The sequence below is a fragment of the Panulirus ornatus genome, chromosome 20 (genome assembly GCF_036320965.1).
Source record: "Panulirus ornatus isolate Po-2019 chromosome 20, ASM3632096v1, whole genome shotgun sequence".
Classification (NCBI taxonomy): domain Eukaryota; kingdom Metazoa; phylum Arthropoda; class Malacostraca; order Decapoda; family Palinuridae; genus Panulirus; species Panulirus ornatus.
Window position 1 is genome coordinate 44,678,903 of NC_092243.1, and position 23,201 is coordinate 44,702,103.

Here is a 23,201-nt window from a genome sequence, read left to right on the forward strand (position 1 = left end):
GAAGCCATGATGTGCGAGTGAGAGTGGGATGTTATGTTTGATTCTGTAAGTGAATAAGGTTATTTCTCTGTGTGTTCCTGGTGCTGCTTCACTGATGTGAGAAAAGGCAAAAAATGTATGAAAAAAAGAAAAACTATAATGGTAGGCATTACTACATTCTGCTTGCTTGAGGCTACATGACAAGTGAAGTCACCATTCCCATCATCAGCTAACAAAACAAAGTACACTCTTGTCAAAGAACTTGCTTCAAAGGGGTCCATCCTGTTCCTGTTAATGAGTATAGAGCAGCCCTGGAGCAGCTGGACCCCCTGGGAAAGCGATACGGGAGAAACAATAGGAACCTTTCATTAGAAAGGGATCTTAGAGTGATATCAATAATAATATATATTGGTACAATTTGTACATGTTTTGGTAAGGGGCCAAGCTATGGGTAAATTTGCTGAAAGGTCCATTTTGGAAAGTATTGTTGTTAAAGAGTAAGCAGCATAAAATATAACTGTATGAACTGAAAGGAATTTGTGTCTGAGATCCAAAAACTTATATTAAAGCTATTTTACACTTGAGGGATGATTTTTACAGGGGGAAGAATTGAAGCATAAAGATATATATATCAACAGATAAATAAATTTTGTAAATTATACCTTTTCTGACCAAAACACTATTGAGACCTTCCAGTATACAACCATCTGCTTTATTCCACATGTCCAAAGAGGAGGTCCAACAATTTTCAGAATAACAATTGCACACTATTGTTAATCATGTGGTACTTAACTTTATTTATATCTGGCTATTGATTCAAAATCTGCAGTAGAAATGGAGACTAACACGAACATAAGGACGGTTTTAAATAATGAGTCAATCACACAGAATTTTTCAATTAAAGCTGCTATTCATTCTGCAAGTGTTAATGATAAAGATGACTGACCCTCAATTTGTTCAAAGGAAATGGTGTATCACCAATGAACCACTTTTATGCTGGCTAGTGACTGACCCTCACAATCCCCAGTTCACAGTGAGATGTCAGAATTCTTTTATCAGCAGTCAATAATGTTTGAGAAAATAATACTTAGTCAAAAGATTTAGAGTCTTATCTCTCTCCTGAAGCAAGGTCATAGCTCAGATGAAGGAGAACATCTGTTAGTCGTGGTGTCATTTATTTTTGATACACTTTCTTCAGTGTGCTGGTCACTGTCTCTTTCATAGCCTGACAGTGTGTGATCACAATCCAAAGAGGTATCTAAACTTGCATTGAGGCTGGTCCAATCTTCAACATGTTCTTGGCTTTGACCATTATCTGCAGTGGAGAGGAGACTATCTACATCCTCTGGAGAGAGGTGCGGCGTTTCCGTAGAATGGAATTCTCCACCTAATCTAGGATGATGGCTGGAGGAAGCATTAGTCTGGTTACTGTGAAAAGATTCTTGACTTTCTTCTCTTGGTTCAACCTCATCTGTATCTGAATCAGATCCATGAGATTTGGCCTCCTCAAATTCATCATCGGGATCATAATACACTTCAGCTCCCGGGAAAATGTACTTATGACCACCAGTGTAGAGGAACGTTTTTTCTGAAAAACACCAATGTCTTGAAATCTAAAGTAGATATAATCATCTCAACATACAAAAATTATCAGAGCTTAATTTCATTTTGGTCTGGACAAAGCAGCTAAAAGTTTAACTAAACAATTTATTTTTCTTAAAGGTAGGATAAAAAGAAAAGCACAACTAAACACAATCTAAAAATAAATCTTGTGATATTCTCACAGTCAGAATTGGGAATCTGAACACTGTAGAACTATTCAAATGAATAAAACTGGCCATCTCAGAATATAAGGAATACTTGGTGAACGTTATAAATATACTTTTTTTTCACCATATGAAGTAGAAACTTCTTATGTAGGCAAACAGAATAGCCAAATTTATGACTACAAATACAAAATACACCCTCAATGAGGTAATTAATATCAAACTTGTGTCCTGAATTATGAGCAAGAGGTATATGGTATTCATAGAAAAATTTGAGATACCTAGAGGCTACAGCTGCAATACTATGTGTATTTCTAAAAATAATAGGGGAAATGAAAAAACTTGCAAAATATCAATATAAGTCAACACCCTTATATCTATATTTAGGAAATTTCTAAGTAGCTGACTTGTGCCTATGACCTGTCTGTATACTTAGTCAGTAACGAATGTAGTTTGGAAATAAAATTATCTAATCAACTCTCTCAAGGTTTTAATACACTTGAAGTGTACTGTTAAATTTTACATTCTTGGGGCCTTCATACATAATTATGCCCATAAAGTAATGTATTAAGTTGGATTCATAAAATATTACTGGCTTTACTGTTTATTACGGGTTTCTATATATCACTAGCATCGCTGGTGGCTAGACCTGTCATCATATGCCAGGTACGAAGACTGGAGTGTCAACATCATTCCTAACCTGATACCAGAGTCCCACATAAGGAGAATAATAAAGGAGACAAACTCTCTTCTGGTAAATATCAGAATAGCTTTCAAGTATATGGATAAGTAGTAATTAAGCAAGCTGTTCATATTCTACTTAAATGCCAAAAAGAAAATATGCTTCTCAAGTTTGGTCACAAAAGAGTTAATAGGGTAGCTTCCTGAGTAGGGCATAAAATATGGTACCAAAATTAAGAAAGCTAAGTTACAAGGAAAAGCTAAGTGCTTTAAATATGCCTATCTTGGAAGAGAGTAAGGGTTTCAGAAGTGGTAGAGGATGTGTGGATCAGGTGTTTGCTTTGAAGAATGTATGTGAGAAATACTTAGAAAAGCAAATGGATTTGTATGTAGCATTTATGGATCTGGAGAAGGCATATGATAGAGTTGATAGAGATGCTCTGTGGAAGGTATTAAGAATATATGGTGTGGGAGGAAAGTTGTTAGAAGCAGTGAAAAGTTTTTATCGAGGATGTAAGGCATGTGTACGTGTAGGAAGAGAGGAAAGTGATTGGTTCTCAGTGAATGTAGGTTTGCGGCAGGGGTGTGTGATGTCTCCATGGTTGTTTAATTTGTTTATGGATGGGGTTGTTAGGGAGGTAAATGCAAGAGTTTTGGAAAGAGGGGCAAGTATGAAGTCTGTTGGGGATGAGAGAGCTTGGGAAGTGAGTCAGTTGTTGTTCGCTGATGATACAGCGCTGGTGGCGGATTCATGTGAGAAACTGCAGAAGCTGGTGACGGAGTTTGGTAAAGTGTGTGGAAGAAGAAAGTTAAGAGTAAATGTCAATAAGAGCAAGGTTATTAGGTACAGTAGGGTTGAGGGTCAAGTCAATTGGGAGGTGAGTTTGAATGGTGAGAGGCTGGAGGAAGTGAAGTGTTTTAGATATCTGGGAGTGGATCTGTCAGCGGATGGAACCATGGAAGCGGAAGTGGATCATAGGGTGGGGGAGGGGGCGAAAATTTTGGGAGCCTTGAAAAATGTGTGGAAGTCGAGAACATTATCCCGGAAAGCAAAAATGGGTATGTTTGAAGGAATAGTAGTTCCAACAATGTTGTATGGTTGCGAGGCGTGGGCTATGGATAGAGTTGTGCGTAGGAGGATGGATGTGCTGGAAATGAGATGTTTGAGGACAATGTGTGGTGTGAGGTGGTTTGATCGAGTAAGTAACGTAAGGGTAAGAGAGATGTGTGGAAATAAAAAGAGCGTGGTTGAGAGAGCAGAAGAGGGTGTTTTGAAATGGTTTGGGCACATGGAGAGAATGAGTGAGGAAAGATTGACCAAGAGGATATATGTGTCGGAGGTGGAGGGAACGAGGAGAAGAGGGAGACCAAATTGGAGGTGGAAAGATGGAGTGAAAAGGATTTTGTGTGATCGGGGCCTGAACATGCAGGAGGGTGAAAGGAGGGCAAGGAATAGAGTGAATTGGAGCGATGTGGTATACAGGGGTTGACGTGCTGTCAGTGGATTGAATCAAGGCATGTGAAGCGTCTGGGGTAAACCATGGAAAGCTGTGTAGGTATGTATATTTGCGTGTGTGGACGTGTGTATGTACATGTGTATGGGGGGGGTTGGGCCATTTCTTTCGTCTGTTTCCTTGCGCTACCTCGCAAACGCGGGAGACAGCGACAAAGTATAAAAAAAAAAAAAAAAAAAAAAAAAAAAAAAAAAAAAAAAATAAGAATATAGTATAAGAATGTTGCATAAATGAAACAGAAGGGCTGAGATCATGGGTAATACTGACAAGATACATAAATTTACAAAGCTGTATGACCAATAGAAAATGTTCAAGTGATGAGGCCCCACGAGAGTATAACTTCCTCCTAGTACAGTGCAAACAAGTAATGAATTATTTTGTAATTAATCATATCTGTCCAACTTTGGCACCTTATGGATACAGCTTGCGTTGTTTTTACTGCATTTTTTAGCACTTACCCGTGATACAATGTGGAATGTGTTTACTTATCACTGAACATACAAACAATGGCTCACAGCCCTAAAGCATCTACAGTGGGTGTACAGACATTCAAAAAGTGTAAATGCTCAGCTGCTGAAGGCATACAGGCTACAAGCATTCCTCACAAGAGGCAGTGAATGAAGGCTGAAAGTCAAAAATTGCATTGCTTTCCATTTGGATAGGACCCTGAAGTTAAACTGAGGATGTTGGATTGCCTCAAAGTTTCAGGTGATGAATGAAAGTGATTCTTACACTGAAAAGGTTTCAAACTTTGGTAATTGCAGATAAGTAAGATGTTGTATGTCAGCACATACTTGAGTGTGTCCGCACAAAAAAGCGTTAAATTTCTCGCAACATTCTAAACCTATACTAAGTTTCTGCCAGAACAAGGATGGTCTGGTTACACTAATTAAGAAGGTAAAGGCATGTACACAGCATCAGACTGGAGAGGAGCAGTGTGGTTTCAGAGGTGTTAGAGGATATATGGATCAGGTGTTTGCTTTGAAGAATGTATGTGAGAAATACTTAGAAAACCAGATGGCTCAACATGTGGCATTTATGGATCTGAAGAAGGCATGATAGGATTGATAAAGATGCTTTGTGGAAGGTCTCAAGAATATATGGTGTGGATGGTAAGCAGACGATGAATGGCCTTACCACTCATATTTATTTATCTATATTTATATATTTATTTTGCTTTGTCGCTGTCTACCGCATTAGCAAGGTAGCGCAAGGAAACAGACAAAAGAATGACCCACCCCCCCACATACACACGTATATACATACACGTCCAAACACGCAAATATACATACCTATACATCTCAACGTATACATATATATACACACACAGACATATACAGATATACACATGTACATAATTCATATTGTCTACCTTTATTTATTCCCATCGCCACCTTGCCACACATGAAATAACAACCCCCTCCCTCTCATGTGTGCGAGGTAGCGCTAGGAAAAGACAACAAAGGCCACATTCGTTCACACTCAGTCTCTAGCTGCCATGTAATAATGCACTGAAACCACAGCTCCCTTTCCACATCCAGGCCTCACAGAACTTTCCATGGTTTACCCCAGACGCTTCACATGCCCTGGTTCAATCCACTGACAGCACGTCGACCCCATTCCAATTCATTCTATTCCTTACATGCCTTCCACCCTCCTGCATGTTCCGGCCCCGATCACTCAAAATCTTTTTCACTCCATCTTTCCACCTCCAATTTGGTCTCCCACTTCTCCTTGTTCCCTCCACCTCTGACACATAAATCCTCTTGGTCAATCTTTCCTCGCTCATTCTCTCCATGTGACCAAACCATTTCAAAACACCCTCTTTTGCTCTCTCAACCATACTCTTTTTATTCCAACACATCTCTCTTACCCTATTATTCCTTAGTCGATCAAACCACCTCACACCACATATTGTCCTCAAACATCTCATTTCCAGCACATCCACCCTCCTGCACACAACTCCATCCATAGCCCACGCCTCACAACCATACAACATTTTTGGAACCACTATTCCTTCAAACATACCCATTTTTGCTTTCCGAGATAATGTTCTCGACTTCCACACATTCTTTAATGCTCCCAGAATTTTCGCCCCCTCCCCCACCCTATGATTCACTTCCGCTTCCATGGTTCCATCCGCTGCAAAATCCACTCCCAGATATCTAAAACGCTTCACTTCCTACAGTTTTTTTCCATTCAAACTTACCTCCCAATTGACTTGACCCTCAACCCTACTATACCTAATAACCTTGCTCTTATTCACATTTACTCTCAACTTTCTTCTTTCACACACTTTACCAAACTCAGTCACCAGCTTCTGCAGTTTCTCACATGAATCAGCCACCAGCGCTGTATCATCAGCGAACAACAACTGACTCACTTCCCAAGCTCTCTCACCCACAACAGACTGCAAACTTGCCCCTCTTTCCAAAACTCTTGCATTCACCTCCCTAACAATCCCATCCATAAACAAATTAAACAACCATGGAGACATCACACACCCCTGCTGCAAACCTACATTCACTGAGAACCAATCACTTTCCTCTCTTCCTACATGTACACATGCCTTACATCCTCGATAAAAACTTTTCACTGCTTCTAACAACTTGCCTCCCACACCATATACTCTTAATACCTTCCACAGAGCATCTCTATCAACTCTATCATATGCCTTCTCTAGATCCAAAAATGCTAAATACAAATCCATTTGCTTTTCTAAGTATTTCTCACATACATTCCTCAAAGCAAACACAGATGAAAGAAATGGCCCAACCCACCACCATACACATGTATATACATACACGTCCACACACGCAAATATACATACCTATACATCTCAATGTACACATATATATACACACACATATACATATATACCCATGCACACAATTCACCCTGTCTGCCTTTATTCATTCCCATCTCCACCTCGCCACACATGGAATACCATCCCCCTCCCCCATCATGTGTGCGAGGTAGCGCTAGGAAAAGACAACAAAGGCCCCATTCGTTCACACTCAGTCTCTAGCTGTCATGCAATAATGCCCGAAACCACAGCTGCCTTTCCACATCTAGGCCCGACACAACTTTCCATGGTTTACCCCAGACGCTTCACATGCCCTGATTCAATCCACTGACAGCACGTCAACCCCGGTATACCACATCAATCCAATTCACTCTATTCCTTGCCCGCCTTTCACCCTCCTGCATGTTCCGGCCCCGATCACTCAAAACCTTTTTCACTCCATCTTTCCACCTCCAATTTGGTCTCCCACTTCTACTCGTTCCCTCCACCTCCGACACATATATCCTCTTGGTCAATCTTTCCTCACTCATTCTCTCCATGTGCCCAAACCATTTCAAAACACCCTCTTCTGCTCTCTCAACCACGCTCTTTTTATTTCCACACATCTCTCTTACCCTTACATTACTTACTCGATCAAACCACCTCACACCACACATTGTCCTCAAACATCTCATTTCCAGCACATCCACCCTCCTGCGCACAACTCTATCCATAGCCCACGCCTCGCAACCATACAACATTGTTGGAACCACTATTCCTTCAAACATACCCATTTTTGCTTTCCGAGATAATGTTCTCGAATTCCACACATTCTTCAAGGCTCCCAGAATTTTCGCCCCCTCCCCCACCCTATGATCCACTTCCGCTTCCATGGTTCCATCCACTGCCAGATCCACTCCCAGATATCTAAAACGCTTCACTTCCTCCAGTTTTTCTCCATTCAAACTCACCTCCCAATTGACTTGACCCTCAACCCTACTGTACCTAATAACCTTGCTCTTATTCACTTTTACCTTTAACTTTCTTCTTTCACACACTTTTTACTTTCACACACTTTCACACACACATGGAAGCGGAAGTGAATCATAGGGTGGGGAAGGGGGTGAAAATCCTGGGAGCCTTGAAGAATGTGTGGAAGTCGAGAACATTATCTCGGAAAGCAAAAATGAGTATGTTTGAAGGAATAGTGGTTCCAACAATGTTGTATGGTTGCGAGGCGTGGGCTATGGATAGAGTGGTGCGCAGGAGGATGGATGTGCTGGAAATGAGATGTTTGAGGACAATGTGTGGTGTGAGGTGGTTTGATCGAGTAAGTAATGTAAGGGTAAGAGAGATGTGTGGAAATAAAAAGAGCGTGGTTGAGAGAGCAGAAGAGGGTGTTTTGAAATGGTTTGGGCACATGGAGAGAATGAGTGAGGAAAGATTGACCAAGAGGATATATGTGTCGGAGGTGGATGGAACGAGGAGAAGAGGGAGACAAAATTGGAGGTGGAAAGATGGAGTGAAAAAGATTTTGTGTGATCGGGGCCTGAACATGCAGGAGGGTGAAAGGAGGGCAAGGAATAGAGTGAATTGGAGCGATGTGGTATACCGGGGTTGACGTGCTGTCAGTGGATTGAATCAGGGCATGTGAAGCGTCTGGGGTAAACCATGGAAAGCTGTGTAGTTAGGTATATTTGCGTGTGTGGACGTATGTATATACATGTGTATGGGGGTGGGTTGGGCCATTTCTTTCGTCTGTTTCATTGCACTACCTCGCAAACGCGGGAGACAGCGGCAAAAATATATATATATATATATATATATATATATATATATATATATATATATATATATATATATATATATATATATTTATATATATATATATATATATATTTATATATATATTAATATTTATATATAATAATATTAATATATAAATATATTAATATTTATATATATATATATTCATATATATATAAATATATTAATATTAATATATATATATTCATATATATATATATATATATATATATATATATATATATATATATATATATATATATATATATATATATTTTTATACTTTGTCGCTGTCTCCCGCGTTTGCGAGGTAGTGCAAGGAAACACACGAAAGAAATGGCCCAACCCCCCCCATACACATGTATATACATACGTCCACACACGCAAATATACATACCTACACAGCTTTCCATGGTTTACCCCAGACGCTTCACATGCCTTGATTCAATCCACTGACAGCACGTCAACCCCGGTATACCACATCGCTCCAATTCATTCTATTCCTTGCCCTCCTTTCACCCTCCTGCATGTTCAGGCCCCGATCACACAAAATCTTTTTCACTCCATCTTTCCACCTCCAATTTGGTCTCCCTCTTCTCCTTGCTCCCTCCACCTCCGACACATATATCCTCTTGGTCAATCTTTCCTCACTCATCCTCTCCATGTGCCCAAACCACTTCAAAACACCCTCTTCTGCTCTCTCAACCACGCTCTTTTTATTTCCACACATCTCTCTTACCCTTACGTTACTCACTCGATCAAACCACCTCACACCACACATTGTCCTCAAACATCTCATTTCCAGCACATCAATCCTCCTGCGCACAACTCTATCCATAGCCCACGCCTCGCAACCATACAACATTGTTGGAACCACTATTCCTTCAAACATACCCATTTTTGCTTTCCGAGATAATGTTCTCGACTTCCACACATTCTTCAAGGTCCCCAGAATTTTCGCCCCCTCCCCCACCCTATGATCCACTTCCGCTTCCATGGTTCCATCCGCTGCCAGATCCACTCCCAGATATCTAAAACACTTCACTTCCTCCAGTTTTTCTCCATTCAAACTCACCTCCCAATTGATTTGACCCTCAACCCTACTGTACCTAATAACCTTGCTCTTATTCACATTTACTCTTAACTTTCTTCTTCCACACACTTTACCAAACTCAGTCACCAGCTTCTGCAGTTTCTCGCATGAATCAGCCACCAGCGCTGTATCATCAGCGAACAACAACTGACTCACTTCCCAAGCTCTCTCATCCCCAACAGACTTCATACTTGCCCCTCTTTCCAAAACTCTTGCATTTACCTCCCTAACAACCTCATCCATAAACAAATTAAACAACCATGGAGACATCACACACCCCTGCCGCAAACCTACAATCACTGAGAACCAATCACTTTCCTCTCTTCCTACACGTACACATGCCTTACATCCTCGATAAAAACTTTTCACTGCTTCTAACAACTTTCCTCCCACACCATATATTCTTAATACCTTCCACAGAGCATCTCTATCAACTCTATCATATGCCTTCTCCAGATCCATAAATGCTACATACAAATCCATTTGCTTTTCTAAGTATTTCTCACATACATTCTTCAAAGCAAACACCTGATCCACACATCCTCTACCACTTCTGAAACCACACTGCTCTTCCCCAATCTGATGCTCTGTACATGCCTTCACCCTCTCAATCAATACCCTCCCATATAATTTACCAGGACTACTCAACAAACTTATACCTCTGTAATTTGAGCACTCACTCTTATCCCCTTTGCCTTTGTACAATGGCACTATGCACGCATTCCGCCAATCCTCAGGCACCTCACCATGAGTCATACATACATTAAATAACCTTACCAACCAGTCAACAATACAGTCACCCCCTTTTTTAATAAATTCCACTGCAATACCATCCAAACCTGCTGCCTTGCCGGCTTTCATCTTCTGCAAAGCTTTCACTACCTCTTCTCTGTTTACCAAATCATTTTCCCTAACCCTCTCACTTTGCACACCACCTCGACCAAAACACCCTATATCTGCCACTGTATCATCAAACACATTCAACAAACCTTCAAAATACTCACTCCATCTCCTTCTCACATCACCACTACTTGTTATCACCTCCCCATTTGCGCCCTTCACTGAAGTTCCCATTTGCTCCCTTGTCTTACGCACTTTATTTACCTCCTTCCAGAACATCTTTTTATTCTCCCTAAAATTTACTGATAGTCTCTCACCCCAACTCTCATTTGCCCTTTTTTTCACCTCTTGCACCTTTCTCTTGACCTCCTGTCTCTTTCTTTTATACATCTCCCACTCAATTGCATTTTTTCCCTGCAAAAATCGTCCAAATGCCTCTCTCTTCTCTTTCACTAATACTCTTACTTCTTCATCCCACCACTCACTACCCTTTCTAATCAACCCACCTCCCACTCTTCTCATGCCACAAGCATCTTTTGCGCAATCCATCAGTGATTCCCTAAATACATCCCATTCCTCCCCCACTCCCCTTGCTTCCATTGTTCTCACCTTTTTCCATTCTGTACTCAGTCTCTCCTGGGAGTGGATCTGGCAGCGGATGGAACCATGGAAGCGGAAGTGGATCATAGGGTGGGGGAGGGGGCGAAAATTCTGGGGGCCTTGAAGAATGTGTGGAAGTCGAGAACATTATCCCGGAAAGCAAAAATGGGTATGTTTGAAGGAATAGTGGTTCCAACAACGTTGTATGGTTGTGAGGCGTGGGCTATGGATAGAGTTGTGCGCAGGAGGATGGATGTGCTGGAAATGAGATGTTTGAGGACAATGTGTGGTGTGAGGTGGTTTGATCGAGTAAGTAACGTAAGGGTAAGAGAGATGTGTGGAAATAAAAAGAGCGTGGTTGAGAGAGCAGAAGAGGGTGTTTTGAAATGGTTTGGGCACATGGAGAGAATGAGTGAGGAAAGATTGACCAAGAGGATATATGTGTCGGAGATGGAGGGAACGAGGAGAAGAGGGAGACCAAATTGGAGGTGGAAAGATGGAGTGAAAAGGATTTTGTGTGATTGGGGCCTGAACATGCAGGAGGGTGAAAGGAGGGCAAGGAATAGAGTGAATTGGAGCGATGTGGTATACCGGGGTTGACGTGCTGTCAGTGGATTGAATCAAGGCATGTGAAGCGTCCGGGGTAAACCATGGAAAGCTGTGTAGGTATGTATATTTGCGTGTGTGGACGTGTGTATGTACATGTGTATGGGGGGGGGTTGGGCCATTTCTTTCGTCTGTTTCCTTGCGCTACCTCGCAAACGCGGGAGACAGCGACGAGGTAAAAAAAAAAAAAAAAAAAAAAAAAAAAAAAAAAAAAATATATATTACAAAAAAAATATTACTTATAATAAATATAATTATCATCCATCATACTTTGTCACTGTCTCCCGCATTAGCGAGGTAGTGCAAGGAAACAGATGAAAGAATGGCCCAACCCACCCACATACAAATGTATATACATACACGTCCACACACGTACATATACATACCTATACATTTCAACGTATACATATATATACATACGAAGACATATACATAAATCATACTTGCTACCCTTATTCATTCCTGTCGCAACCCTGCCACACATGAAATGACAACCCCCTCCCCAAGTATTTTAACTTTCTAAAAGGAGAAACAGGAGTCAAGTGGAAAGTGCTCATCCCCCTCAAAGGCTCAGATTGGGGTGTCTAAATGTGTGTGGATGTAACCAAGTTGAGAAAAAAGGAGAGAGAGGTATAAAGTATGCTTGAGGAAAGAAACCTGGATGTTTTGGCTGAGTGAAGCGAAGCTCAAGGGTAAAGGAGAAGAGAGGTTTGGGAATATCTTGGGGTAAAGTTAGGAGTTGGTGAGAGGACAAGAGCAAAGGAAGGAGTAGCACTACTCTTAAAGCAGGAGTTGTGGGAGTATGTGATAGAATGTAAGAAAGTAAACTCTAGACTGATATGGGTAAAACTGAAAGTAGATGGAAAGAGAGATGGGTGATTATTGGTGCCTATGCACCTGGGCATGAGAAGAAAGATCATGAGAGGCAAGTGTTTTGGGAGCAGCTGAGTGAGTGCGTTAGAAGTTTGATGCACAAGACTAGGTTATAGAGATGGGGGATTTGAATGCAAGGGTGAGTAATGTGGCAGTTGAGGGTATAAATGGTGCAAATGGGGTGTTCAGTGTTGTAAATGGAAATGGTGAGGAGCTTGTACATTTGTGCTGAAAAAGGACTGGTGATTGGGAATACATAAGTATACGTATGTAAGTAGGAGAGATGGGAGGAGAGCGTTATTGGATTGTGTGTAAATTGATATGTGCGTGAAAGAGAGACTTTTGGATGTTAATGTGCTGAGATGGGCAACTGGAGGGATGTCTGATCATTGTCTTGTGGAGGTGAAAGCGAAGATTTGTAGAGGTTTTCAGAAAAAGAGTGGTGAGAGTAAGTGAGCTTGGGAAGGGGATTTGTGCGAGGAAGCACCAGGAGAGATTGAGTGCAGAATGGAAAAAGGTGAGGGCAAAGGATATACGGGGAGTGGGGGAGAAATGGGATGTATTTAGGGAAGCAGTGATGGATTGCACAAAAGATGCTTGTGGCATGAGAAAGGTGGGAGGTGGGCAGATTAGAAAGGGTAGTGAGTGGTGGGATGAAGAAGTAAGATTGTTAGTGAAAGAGAAGAGAGAGGCATTTGGACGATTTTGCAGGGAAATAGTGCAAATGCCTGAGAGATGTATAAAAGAAAGTGGCAGGAGGTCAAGAGAAAGGTGCAAGAGGTGAAAAAGAGGGCAAATGAGAGTTGGGGAGAGAGCGTATCATAAAATTTTACGGAGTAAAAAGATGTTTTGTTAGGAGGTAAATAAAGTGCGTAAGACAAGAGAACAAATGGGAACATTGGTGAAGGGGGCTAATGGGGAGGTAATAAAAAGTAGTGGTGATGTGAGGAGGAAATGGAGTGAATATTTTGAAGGTTTGTTGAATGTGTTAGATGATAGAATGGCAGATATAGGGTGTTTTGGTCGAAGTGGTGTGCGAAGTGAGAGGGTCAGGGAGAATGGTTTAGTAAACAGAGAAGAGGCAGTGAAAGCTTTGCGGAAGATGAAAGCCGGCAAGATGGCTGGTTTGGATGGTACTGCAATGGAATTTACTAAAAAAGGGGGGAGACTGTTATTGACTGGTTGGTGAGGATATTCAATGTATGTATGGCTCATGGTGAAGTGCCTGAGGATTGGCAGAATGCTTGCTTGGTGCCATTGTACAAAGGCAATGGGGATAAAGGTGAGTGTTCAAATTACAGAGGATAATTTTGTTGAGTATTCCTGGGAAATCATATGGGAGGGTATTGATTGAGAGGGTGAAGGCATGTACAGAGCATCAGACTGGGGAAGAGCAGTGTGGTTTCAGAAGTGGCAGAGGATGTGAGGATCAGGTGTTTGTTTTGAAGAATGTATGTGAGAAATACTTAGAAAAACAAATGGATTTATATGTAGCATTTATGGATCTGGAGAAGGCATATGATAAAGTTGATAGAGATGGTATTGGGGGGGGGGCAAGTTGCTATTAGCAGTGAAAAGTTTTTATCGAGGATGTAAGGCATGTGTACGAGTAGGAAGAGAGGAAAGTGACTGGTTCCCAGTGAATGTCGGTTTGCGCCAGGGGTGCGTGATGTCTCCATGGTCATTTAATTTGTTTATGGATGGGGTGGTTAGAGAGGTGAGTCAGTTATTGTTCGCTGATGGTACATCGCTGGTGGCTGATTTGGGTCAGAAACTGCAGAAGCTGGTGACTGAGTTTGGTGAAGTGTGTGAAAGAAGAAAGATGAGAGCAAATGTGAAAAAGAGCAAGGATATTAGGTTCAGTAGGGTTTAGGGGCAAGTAAATTGGGAATTAAGTTTAAATGGAGAAAAACTGGAAGAAGTGAAGTGTTTTAGATATCTGGGAGTGGATTTAGCAGCGGATGGAACCATGGAAGTGGAAGTGAGTGACAGGGTGGGGGAGGGGACGAAGGCTCTGGGAGCGTTAAAGAATTGTGGAAGCCGAGAACATTATTTCGGAGAGCAAAAATGGGTATGTTTGAAGGAATAGTGGTTGCAACAATGTTATATGGTTGCGAGGCATGGGCTACAGATAGTGTTGTGTGGAGGAGAGTGGATGTGTTGGAAATGAGATGTTTGACGACAGTGTGTGGTGTGAGGTGGTTTGATCGAGTAAGTAATGAAAGGGTAAGAGAGATGTGTGGTAATAAAAAGTGTGTGGTTGAGAGAGCAGAAGAGGGAGTGTTGAAATGGTTTGGTCACATGGAGAGAATGAGTGAGGAAAGCTTGACCAAGAGGCTATATGTGTCAAGAGGTGGAGGGAACAAGAAGTGGGAGACCAAACTGGAGGTGGAAGGATGGAGTGAAAAAAGATTTTGAGCAATCAGGGCCTGAACATGCAGGAGGGTGAAAGGCATGCAAAGAATTGAGTAAATTGGAACGATGTGGTATACTGGGGTCGGTGTGTTGTCATTGGATTGAACCAGGGCATGTGAAGCGTCTGGGGTAAACCATGAAAAGTTTTGTGGGGCCTAGATGTGGACAGCTAGAGACTGAGTGTGAATGAATGTGGCCTTTGTTGTCATTTCCTAGCACTACCTCACACATGCGTGCGGGGGGAGGGGAATGCCATTTCATATGTGGCGAGGTGGCAACGGGAATGGGTGAAGGCAGCAAGTATGAATATGTACATGTGTATATATGTATATGTCTGTGTATGTATATGTACGTATACATTGAAATGTACAGGTATGTATATGTGCATATGTGGGCATGTAAGTATATACATGTATGTGGATGGGTTGGGCCATTCTTTCATCTGTTTCCTTGCACTACCTCACTAATGTTGGAGACAGCGACAAAGGATAATAAATAAAATAATATATACATAATTGGTGTTTCCCTAGTCAGTGAGGTATTGCCACGGAACAGACGAAGAATGGCCCATCCACTTATATACATACATATATAGATACATAAACACCAATATACGCACATTTACATATCAACATATACATACACACACACAGACATATACATATATACACATACACATAGTTACACTTGCTTACCTTCATCAATTCCTGTCGCTATCCCGCCCCACAGGAAACAGCATCACTGACTCCCACTTCAGCAAGGTAGCCAGGAAAACAGACAAAAAAAGGCCACATTCATTCACACCCACTTTCTAGCTGTCATGGGATGGCAAAAATTGTTTATCCATGACCCAAGACTCTTCAGCACCTTGCCAGCTACCATCAGAGAAAAGTTGGGATGCACAGTAGAGAAAGTGTATTCGAGAAGTATCTATAAAGTGTACCAAACCATCTACGCTGTAGGGGCTATGCAGGCTAAATCCAACAGGCTTATCAAACAAGTTATTACCACTTATCCAACCACTGTATGGTGCCTTGTAAAAGTCACCCTACCTTGGTTCAATTGTAAAAAGCCATGCATAAAGTTATCCCTAAATATGAAATGAGATGATGGAATGAGATAGTAATTTCCCATATCTGTGGGCAATTCATATACCTATTTCTATATATAAAACATTAGTTTCAATATCAACTTGAATCATCTAGATCTACCTTAAGTTACAAAACTTGGGCTACAGCTTGAAAAGCCTCTACAAAGTAAGAAGCTCTCACAAACTAATAGTTTTTGTGAATACAAAACTGTGTTCACAGTATGACCTGGAGTTTCTGGATTTTCTGGTCACTGTGACTGTCCATCTATTTTCACTTTTGTTCCCATTTACACTGGATGGACCAGAAAGAACAAAGACTCTCTGTACAGGCTCATACAAACACAACCCATGTCTAGGGTGCTTGAGTGAAACATGGGGGACGTTCATATTAGTGCTTTCTTTTTACCTCGCATGCTAAACCGATTTTGTCAACTAAAACTAAAATTTCCATTTACACCTCCACACTTACTTACAAAATAACCAGTCTCCTCCCCCGTTTCATTCACAGTCCCACTTCCATAGTCTTCCTTACTGCCTCACTACCTACAGGGAAATTAATTCAGTCCTCTGTGATCATCACGTACAATACTTCTAGCCCTTGTTAATTCATTCACTATAACAGTCCATCTCATCCAAAGTGTAGCTTTTCTCCTCATACTTTCATCTATACTACCATACACTTTCTTGATCACCCTATCATTTTGCCATGCATTCTACACCGCTTTCTCCATATCATTCTTTATCTTTTCTAATTCCAACTGAATAATCTAAATTATCCATCTCCACCGCTCTATATTTTTTCTAATACCAACTATATAATCTAAATTATTCATCTTTATTTCTTTCTAATTGACTATATAATCTAAATTATCCTTCTCCACTGCTCTACATTTTTCACCTTTTTTTTTTTTTTTTTTTTTTTTTATACTTTGTCGCTGTCTCCCGCGTTTGCGAGGTAGCGCAAGGAAACAGACGAAAGAAAATGGCCCAACCCCCCCCCCATACACATGTACATACACACGTCCACACACGCAAATATACATAGCTACACAGCTTTCCATGGTTTACCCCAGACGCTTCACATGCCTTGATTCAATCCACTGACAGCACGTCAACCCCTGTATACCACATCGCTCCAATTCACTCTATTCCTTGCCCTCCTTTCACCCTCCTGCATGTTCAGGCCCCGATCACACAAAATCTTTTTCACTCCATCTTTCCACCTCCAATTTGGTCTCCCTCTTCTCCTCGTTCCCTCCACCTCCGACACATATATCCTCTTGGTCAATCTTTCCTCACTCATTCTCTCCATGTGCCCAAACCATTTCAAAACACCCTCTTCTGCTCTCTCAACCACGCTCTTTTTATTTCCACACATCTCTCTTACCCTTACGTTACTTACTCGATCAAACCACCTCACACCACACATTGTCCTCAAACATCTCATTTCCAGCACATCCATCCTCCTGCGCACAACTCTATCCATAGCCCACGCCTCGCAACCATACAACATTGTTGGAACCACTATTCCTTCAAACATACCCATTTTTGCTTTCCGAGATAATGTTCTCGACTTCCACACATTTTTCAAGGCTCCCAAAATTTTCGCCCCCTCCCCCACCATATGATCCACTTCCGCTTCCATGGTTCCATCCGCTGACAGATCCACTCCCAGATATCTAAAACACTTCACTTCCTCCAGTTTTTCTCCATTCAAACTCACCTCCCAATTGACTTGACCCTCAACCCTACTGTACCTAATAACCTTGCTCTTATTCACATTTACTCTTAACTTTCTTCTTCCACACACTTTACCAAACTTAGTCACCAGCTTCTGCAGTTTCTCACATGAATCAGCCACCAGCGCTGTATCATCAGCGAACAACAACTGACTCACTTCCCAAGCTCTCTCATCCCCAACAGACTTCATACTTGCCCCTCTTTCCAGGACTCTTGCATTTACCTCCCTAACAACCCCATCCATAAACAAATTAAACAACCATGGAGACATCACACACCCCTGCCGCAAACCTACATTCACTGAGAACCAATCACTTTCCTCTCTTCCTACACGTACACATGCCTTACATCCTCGATAAAAACTTTTCACTGCTTCTAACAACTTGCCTCCCACACCATATATTCTTAATACCTTCCACAGAGCATCTCTATCAACTCTATCATATGCCTTCTCCAGATCCATAAATGCTACATACAAATCCATTTGCTTTTCTAAGTATTTCTCACATACATTCTTCAAAGCAAACACCTGATCCACACATCCTCTACCACTTCTGAAACCGCACTGCTCTTCCCCAATCTGATGCTCTGTACATGCCTTCACCCTCTCAATCAATACCCTCCCATATAATTTACCAGGAATACTCAACAAACTTATACCTCTGTAATTTGAGCACTCACTCTTATCCCCTTTGCCTTTGTACAATGGCACTATGCACGCATTCCGCCAATCCTCAGGCACCTCACCATGAGTCATACATACATTAAATAACCTTACCAACCAGTCAACAATACAGTCACCCCCTTTTTTAATAAATTCCACTGCAATACCATCCAAACCTGCTGCCTTGCCGGCTTTCATCTTCCGCAAAGCTTTTACTACCTCTTCTCTGTTTACCAAATCATTTTCCCTAACCCTCTCACTTTGCACACCACCTCGTCCAAAACACCCTATATCTGCCACTCTGTCATCAGACACATTCAACAAACCTTCAAAATACTCATTCCATCTCCTTCTCACATCACCACTACTTGTTATCACCTCCCCATTTACGCCCTTCACTGAAGTTCCCATTTGCTCCCTTGTCTTACGCACCCTATTTACCTCCTTCCAGAACATCTTTTTATTCTCCCTAAAATTTACTGATAGTCTCTCACCCCAACTCTCATTTGCCCTTTTTTTCACCTCTTGCACCTTTCTCTTGACCTCCTGTCTCTTTCTTTTATACTTCTCCCACTCAATTGCATTTTTTCCCTGCAAAAATCGTCCAAATGCCTCTCTCTTCTCTTTCACTAATACTCTTACTTCTTCATCCCACCACTCACTACCCTTTCTAAACAGCCCACCTCCCACTCTTCTCATGCCACAAGCATCTTTTGCGCAATCCATCACTGATTCCCTAAATACATCCCATTCCTCCCCCACTCCCCTTACTTCCATTGTTCTCACCTTTTTCCATTCTGTACACAGTCTCTCCTGGTACTTCCCCACACAGGTCTCCTTCCCAAGCTCACTTACTCTCACCACCTTCTTCACCCCAACATTCACTCCTCTTTTCTGAAAACCCATACTAATCTTCACCTTAGCCTCCACAAGATAATGATCAGACATCCCTCCAGTTGCACCTCTCAGCACATTAACATCCAAAAGTCTCTCTTTCGCACGCCTGTCAATTAACACGTAATCCAATAACGCTCTCTGGCCATCTCTCCTACTTACATAAGTATACTTATGTATATCTCGCTTTTTAAACCAGGTATTCCCAATCATCAGTCCTTTTTCAGCACATAAATCTACAAGCTCTTCACCATTTCCATTTACAACACTGGACACCCCATGCATACCAATTATTCCCTCAACTGCCACATTACTCACCTTTGCATTCAAATCACCCATCACTATAACCCGGTCTCGTGCATCAAAACCGCTAACACACTCATTTAGCTGCTCCCAAAACACTTGCCTCTCATGATCTTTCTTCTCATGCCCAGGTGCATATGCACCAATAATCACCCACCTCTCTCCATCAACTTTCAATTTTACCCATATTAATCGAGAATTTACTTTCTTACATTCTATCACATACTCCCACAACTCCTGTTTCAGGAGTATTGCTACTCCTTCCCTTGCTCTTGTCCTCTCACTAACCCCTGACTTCACTCCCCAGACATTTCCAAACCACTCTTCCCCTTTACCCTTGAGCTTCGTTTCACTCAGAGCCAAAACATCCAGGTTCCTTTCCTCAAACATACTACCTATCTCTCCTTTTTTCACATCTTGGTTACATCCACACACATTTAGGCACCCCACTCTGAGCCTTCGAGGAGGATGATCACTCCCCGCGTGACTCCTTCTTCTGTTTCCCATTTTAGAAAGTTAATACAAGGAGGGGAGGATTTCCGGCCCCCCGCTCCCGTCCCCTCTAGTCGCTTTCTACGACACGCGAGGAATACGTGGGAAGTATTCTTTCACCCCTATCCCCAGGGATAATATACATATATATATACATATACACACACACACACATACACACACATACGCACACACACACACACACACACACACACACACACACACACATACATATATATACATATGAAAAATGTAAGAAACAATTTAGAAAACAAACTTTTAGCTTGAAATGAATGAAAAAAATGAATGTCACATAATGGTTCAACCTCTTTATATAATATATAATTATATAATTATATAATTATATAATCTAAATTATCCTTCTCCACTGCTCTTCATTTTTCACCCACTCGTACTTAAAAACTGCTACTGCCCAGTGATAGCTCATCTCTTTCAAAAACAAAACTGCAAAAATCCACCTTCGTGTAATCAAACCAACATATCATTCTAACTAATCCTTTGATAAGATTAACAGGAGAGCATTATCATCATACATAACTGTGGCAGCTTCCAATCTGTTCCATCATACTTCACTTATACACCTTCCTCACCACATCTCATGTAATGCTCCATCAATAAACTTTAAATTTTTACATACATCATAAGAGACATATGCAGATAACATACATAAATCTGAGATGAATGATAGCAGTGAATAAGAGATGGGGCCCCACAAGTGTACAACTCCCTTCCTGTAGAGTACAAATTCATAATATGTAATTACAACATCTCTACACCCGTTTTAAATTGCACATCAAATGTAGCGTTCATACAACATATCAATCATCCCACCTCAGTAGCATCTCCAACACCATGGAAAGCATCGATATTGCCGTCTTCCAGCACAGAGAGAGACCTTATAGTGGATGAGATGCATTCTTGAGTAATGTATGTTAAGTGAAAACTGTTAAAAGGGGTCATTGTAAAATGGTGCCTGAGCATATGTGCTCTTGAGAGTGTCAATTTTTACACTAGAAAGTACTATAAGATTACTTTCTTGCGTAACAATAATGGCTCTGAATACATTATTATGGTGATTTATAAAATGAAGACACCATTCATGTGAATACCATACGAAACTAAATCTAATCAATATTTACAATTTCACCAGAGCTTGCTGTGTTGTTCATCACTGCTGCACTCCGACAGCGCACCTACACCTTCCCGGCCTTCTTGACATCACCTTCAGCAGCTTATTCCTCATGTTGGAAACTGATGCAACGCAGGAGGTAGTGGATTGGTTCCTTATTTCTATCCTTTTGCTATTATCAGTATCACTTTAACAGTAAAAGAAGCCAAACCAAGTGACTGACCCACATGTCCTTGATGCTTGCCTCCCTCAACCCAGCATATTACTTGTCTTTGGGTCATATTAATCACTTTTCAGGGCAGCTAGGATGTTTTACCAATTCTCACATTTGCAGGCCATTTTCCAAACATGATGGGTTTAAATTGTTCACTAGATACACACACGAGAAGGCTAAAAAGAGAGCAAATGAGACAACTAATGCAAAGTATGGCAGGCTATGCACAAAGGGCATAGAGAATGTAAACAAAGATGGTGACAGGTATGTTTGCTGGTTCTTTTTTTTTATCAGATGGATTTTTTTATTTCTGTCTTTTAATAAAAAAAACCTATCTTTTACTGACTCTCATATATATCTACTTAATGAATATTGCTTCAGGTCTATTAAATAAAAATCCTTTATACAAGGTTCTGTTAAAGGAGGTATCTCTCATTTCCTTCCCACAGTACAAGCGGTGTGTAAGGGAAGTCTAATGCACAAAGGGGTGGTAATGAAGTGCATGTTTTACAACAAATCTTAAAGTTGTTAACTCTCTTTATTTCAACCACTTGCTCTTCTCTTTGGATACCATAGCTGCAACTTACATTATATGATGTTAGTAGACAGTTATCTGCAACATGCATCGCTTGAGACAAAATTTTTGCCCACTCTTTTAAAAACTGCACACCGAGTTCAACAGTCTTTGTTCCTTCCTTGCTATACATTTCTCACTCCTACCCTGCTACTCTTCCAGCCCCCAAGCGCTCACTTCAAAACTCCATCGAGGCCAAAAAGAAAAGGAAGAAAATGATTCATTTTTCCCTTCTTCATACTCAAAGCACATCTTTCATTTTAAAAGACCATAAACTGTTTTCAAGAGATTTTTCCTCATGATTTTTGCACATACAGTGCCAAGTTTTCTTGCAGCTGCAAGGGTTGAGACATAAAACACTGGTGACCAAACATAGCTTTAACTCTACTGCATTTGTTTAAATCCACTCTTTATACCAAAAGTTACTTTACAAAAGCCCTTAACATTCAAAAGTTTTCCCTACACTTTATAGTGCATCTGAACTAACACAAGTCCTCTCCTATTCATTACAAGCCTTTTCTAAATCCATAGATGTAGTAATTACTTTCCCCTAGAACTTTCTTCACTATCTGCCTAAATGCAAAACTGATCTCACTCTAACATTCTAAAAATCAAACTTGTTCTTTATCAACAAGGGTTTACTAATCCTTTTAAACATCATTTCCCTCATGCTTCATTGCTGTTTCCCATGCTAATAAGGTAGTGCCAAGAACAGATGATGAAAGGGCCCCATTTGCTCACATTAATTCTCTAGCTGTCATGTGCAATGTACTAAAACCACAGCTTTCTAGACTTGCCCATCCCATACAAATCACATACCCACCCTTCTCTATAAGACTGTGGCATTTAACTCCTTAACCGTCTCATCCCCAAACAAATTAATCAACCAAAGTGACATCACACGCCCCTGCCATAAAGCCATTTTCATCTGGAACCACTTTCACAATGATGCCCTGAAGGACACAAACCACCATTGGAAGTATACAGACAACAACACCTTTGGCCTTACTATCAACAACTGTCATTACCTCATCGACAACCTTCAGAGTGGGTTAAGGATAATGACATCACCATGAACCACATCAAGAATGTGATGATGCACATCAACCTGGGTGCAGGCAA

General features: G+C 41.1%; 1 protein-coding gene across 1 annotated transcript in view; it reads right to left on the reverse strand.

Annotated features, from left to right (window-relative positions):
• Positions 1 to 680: 680 nt before the first annotated feature.
• Sirt1 (Sirtuin 1) overlaps positions 681 to 23,201 on the reverse strand; it is a 116,094-nt gene continuing 93,573 nt past the window's right edge. Inside the window, exon 11 of the mRNA XM_071674820.1 lies at positions 681 to 1,567. Within this exon, the coding sequence (XP_071530921.1) occupies positions 1,110 to 1,567 (458 nt within the window). The 3' untranslated portion in view covers positions 681 to 1,109. The remainder of the gene's footprint in view (positions 1,568 to 23,201) is intronic.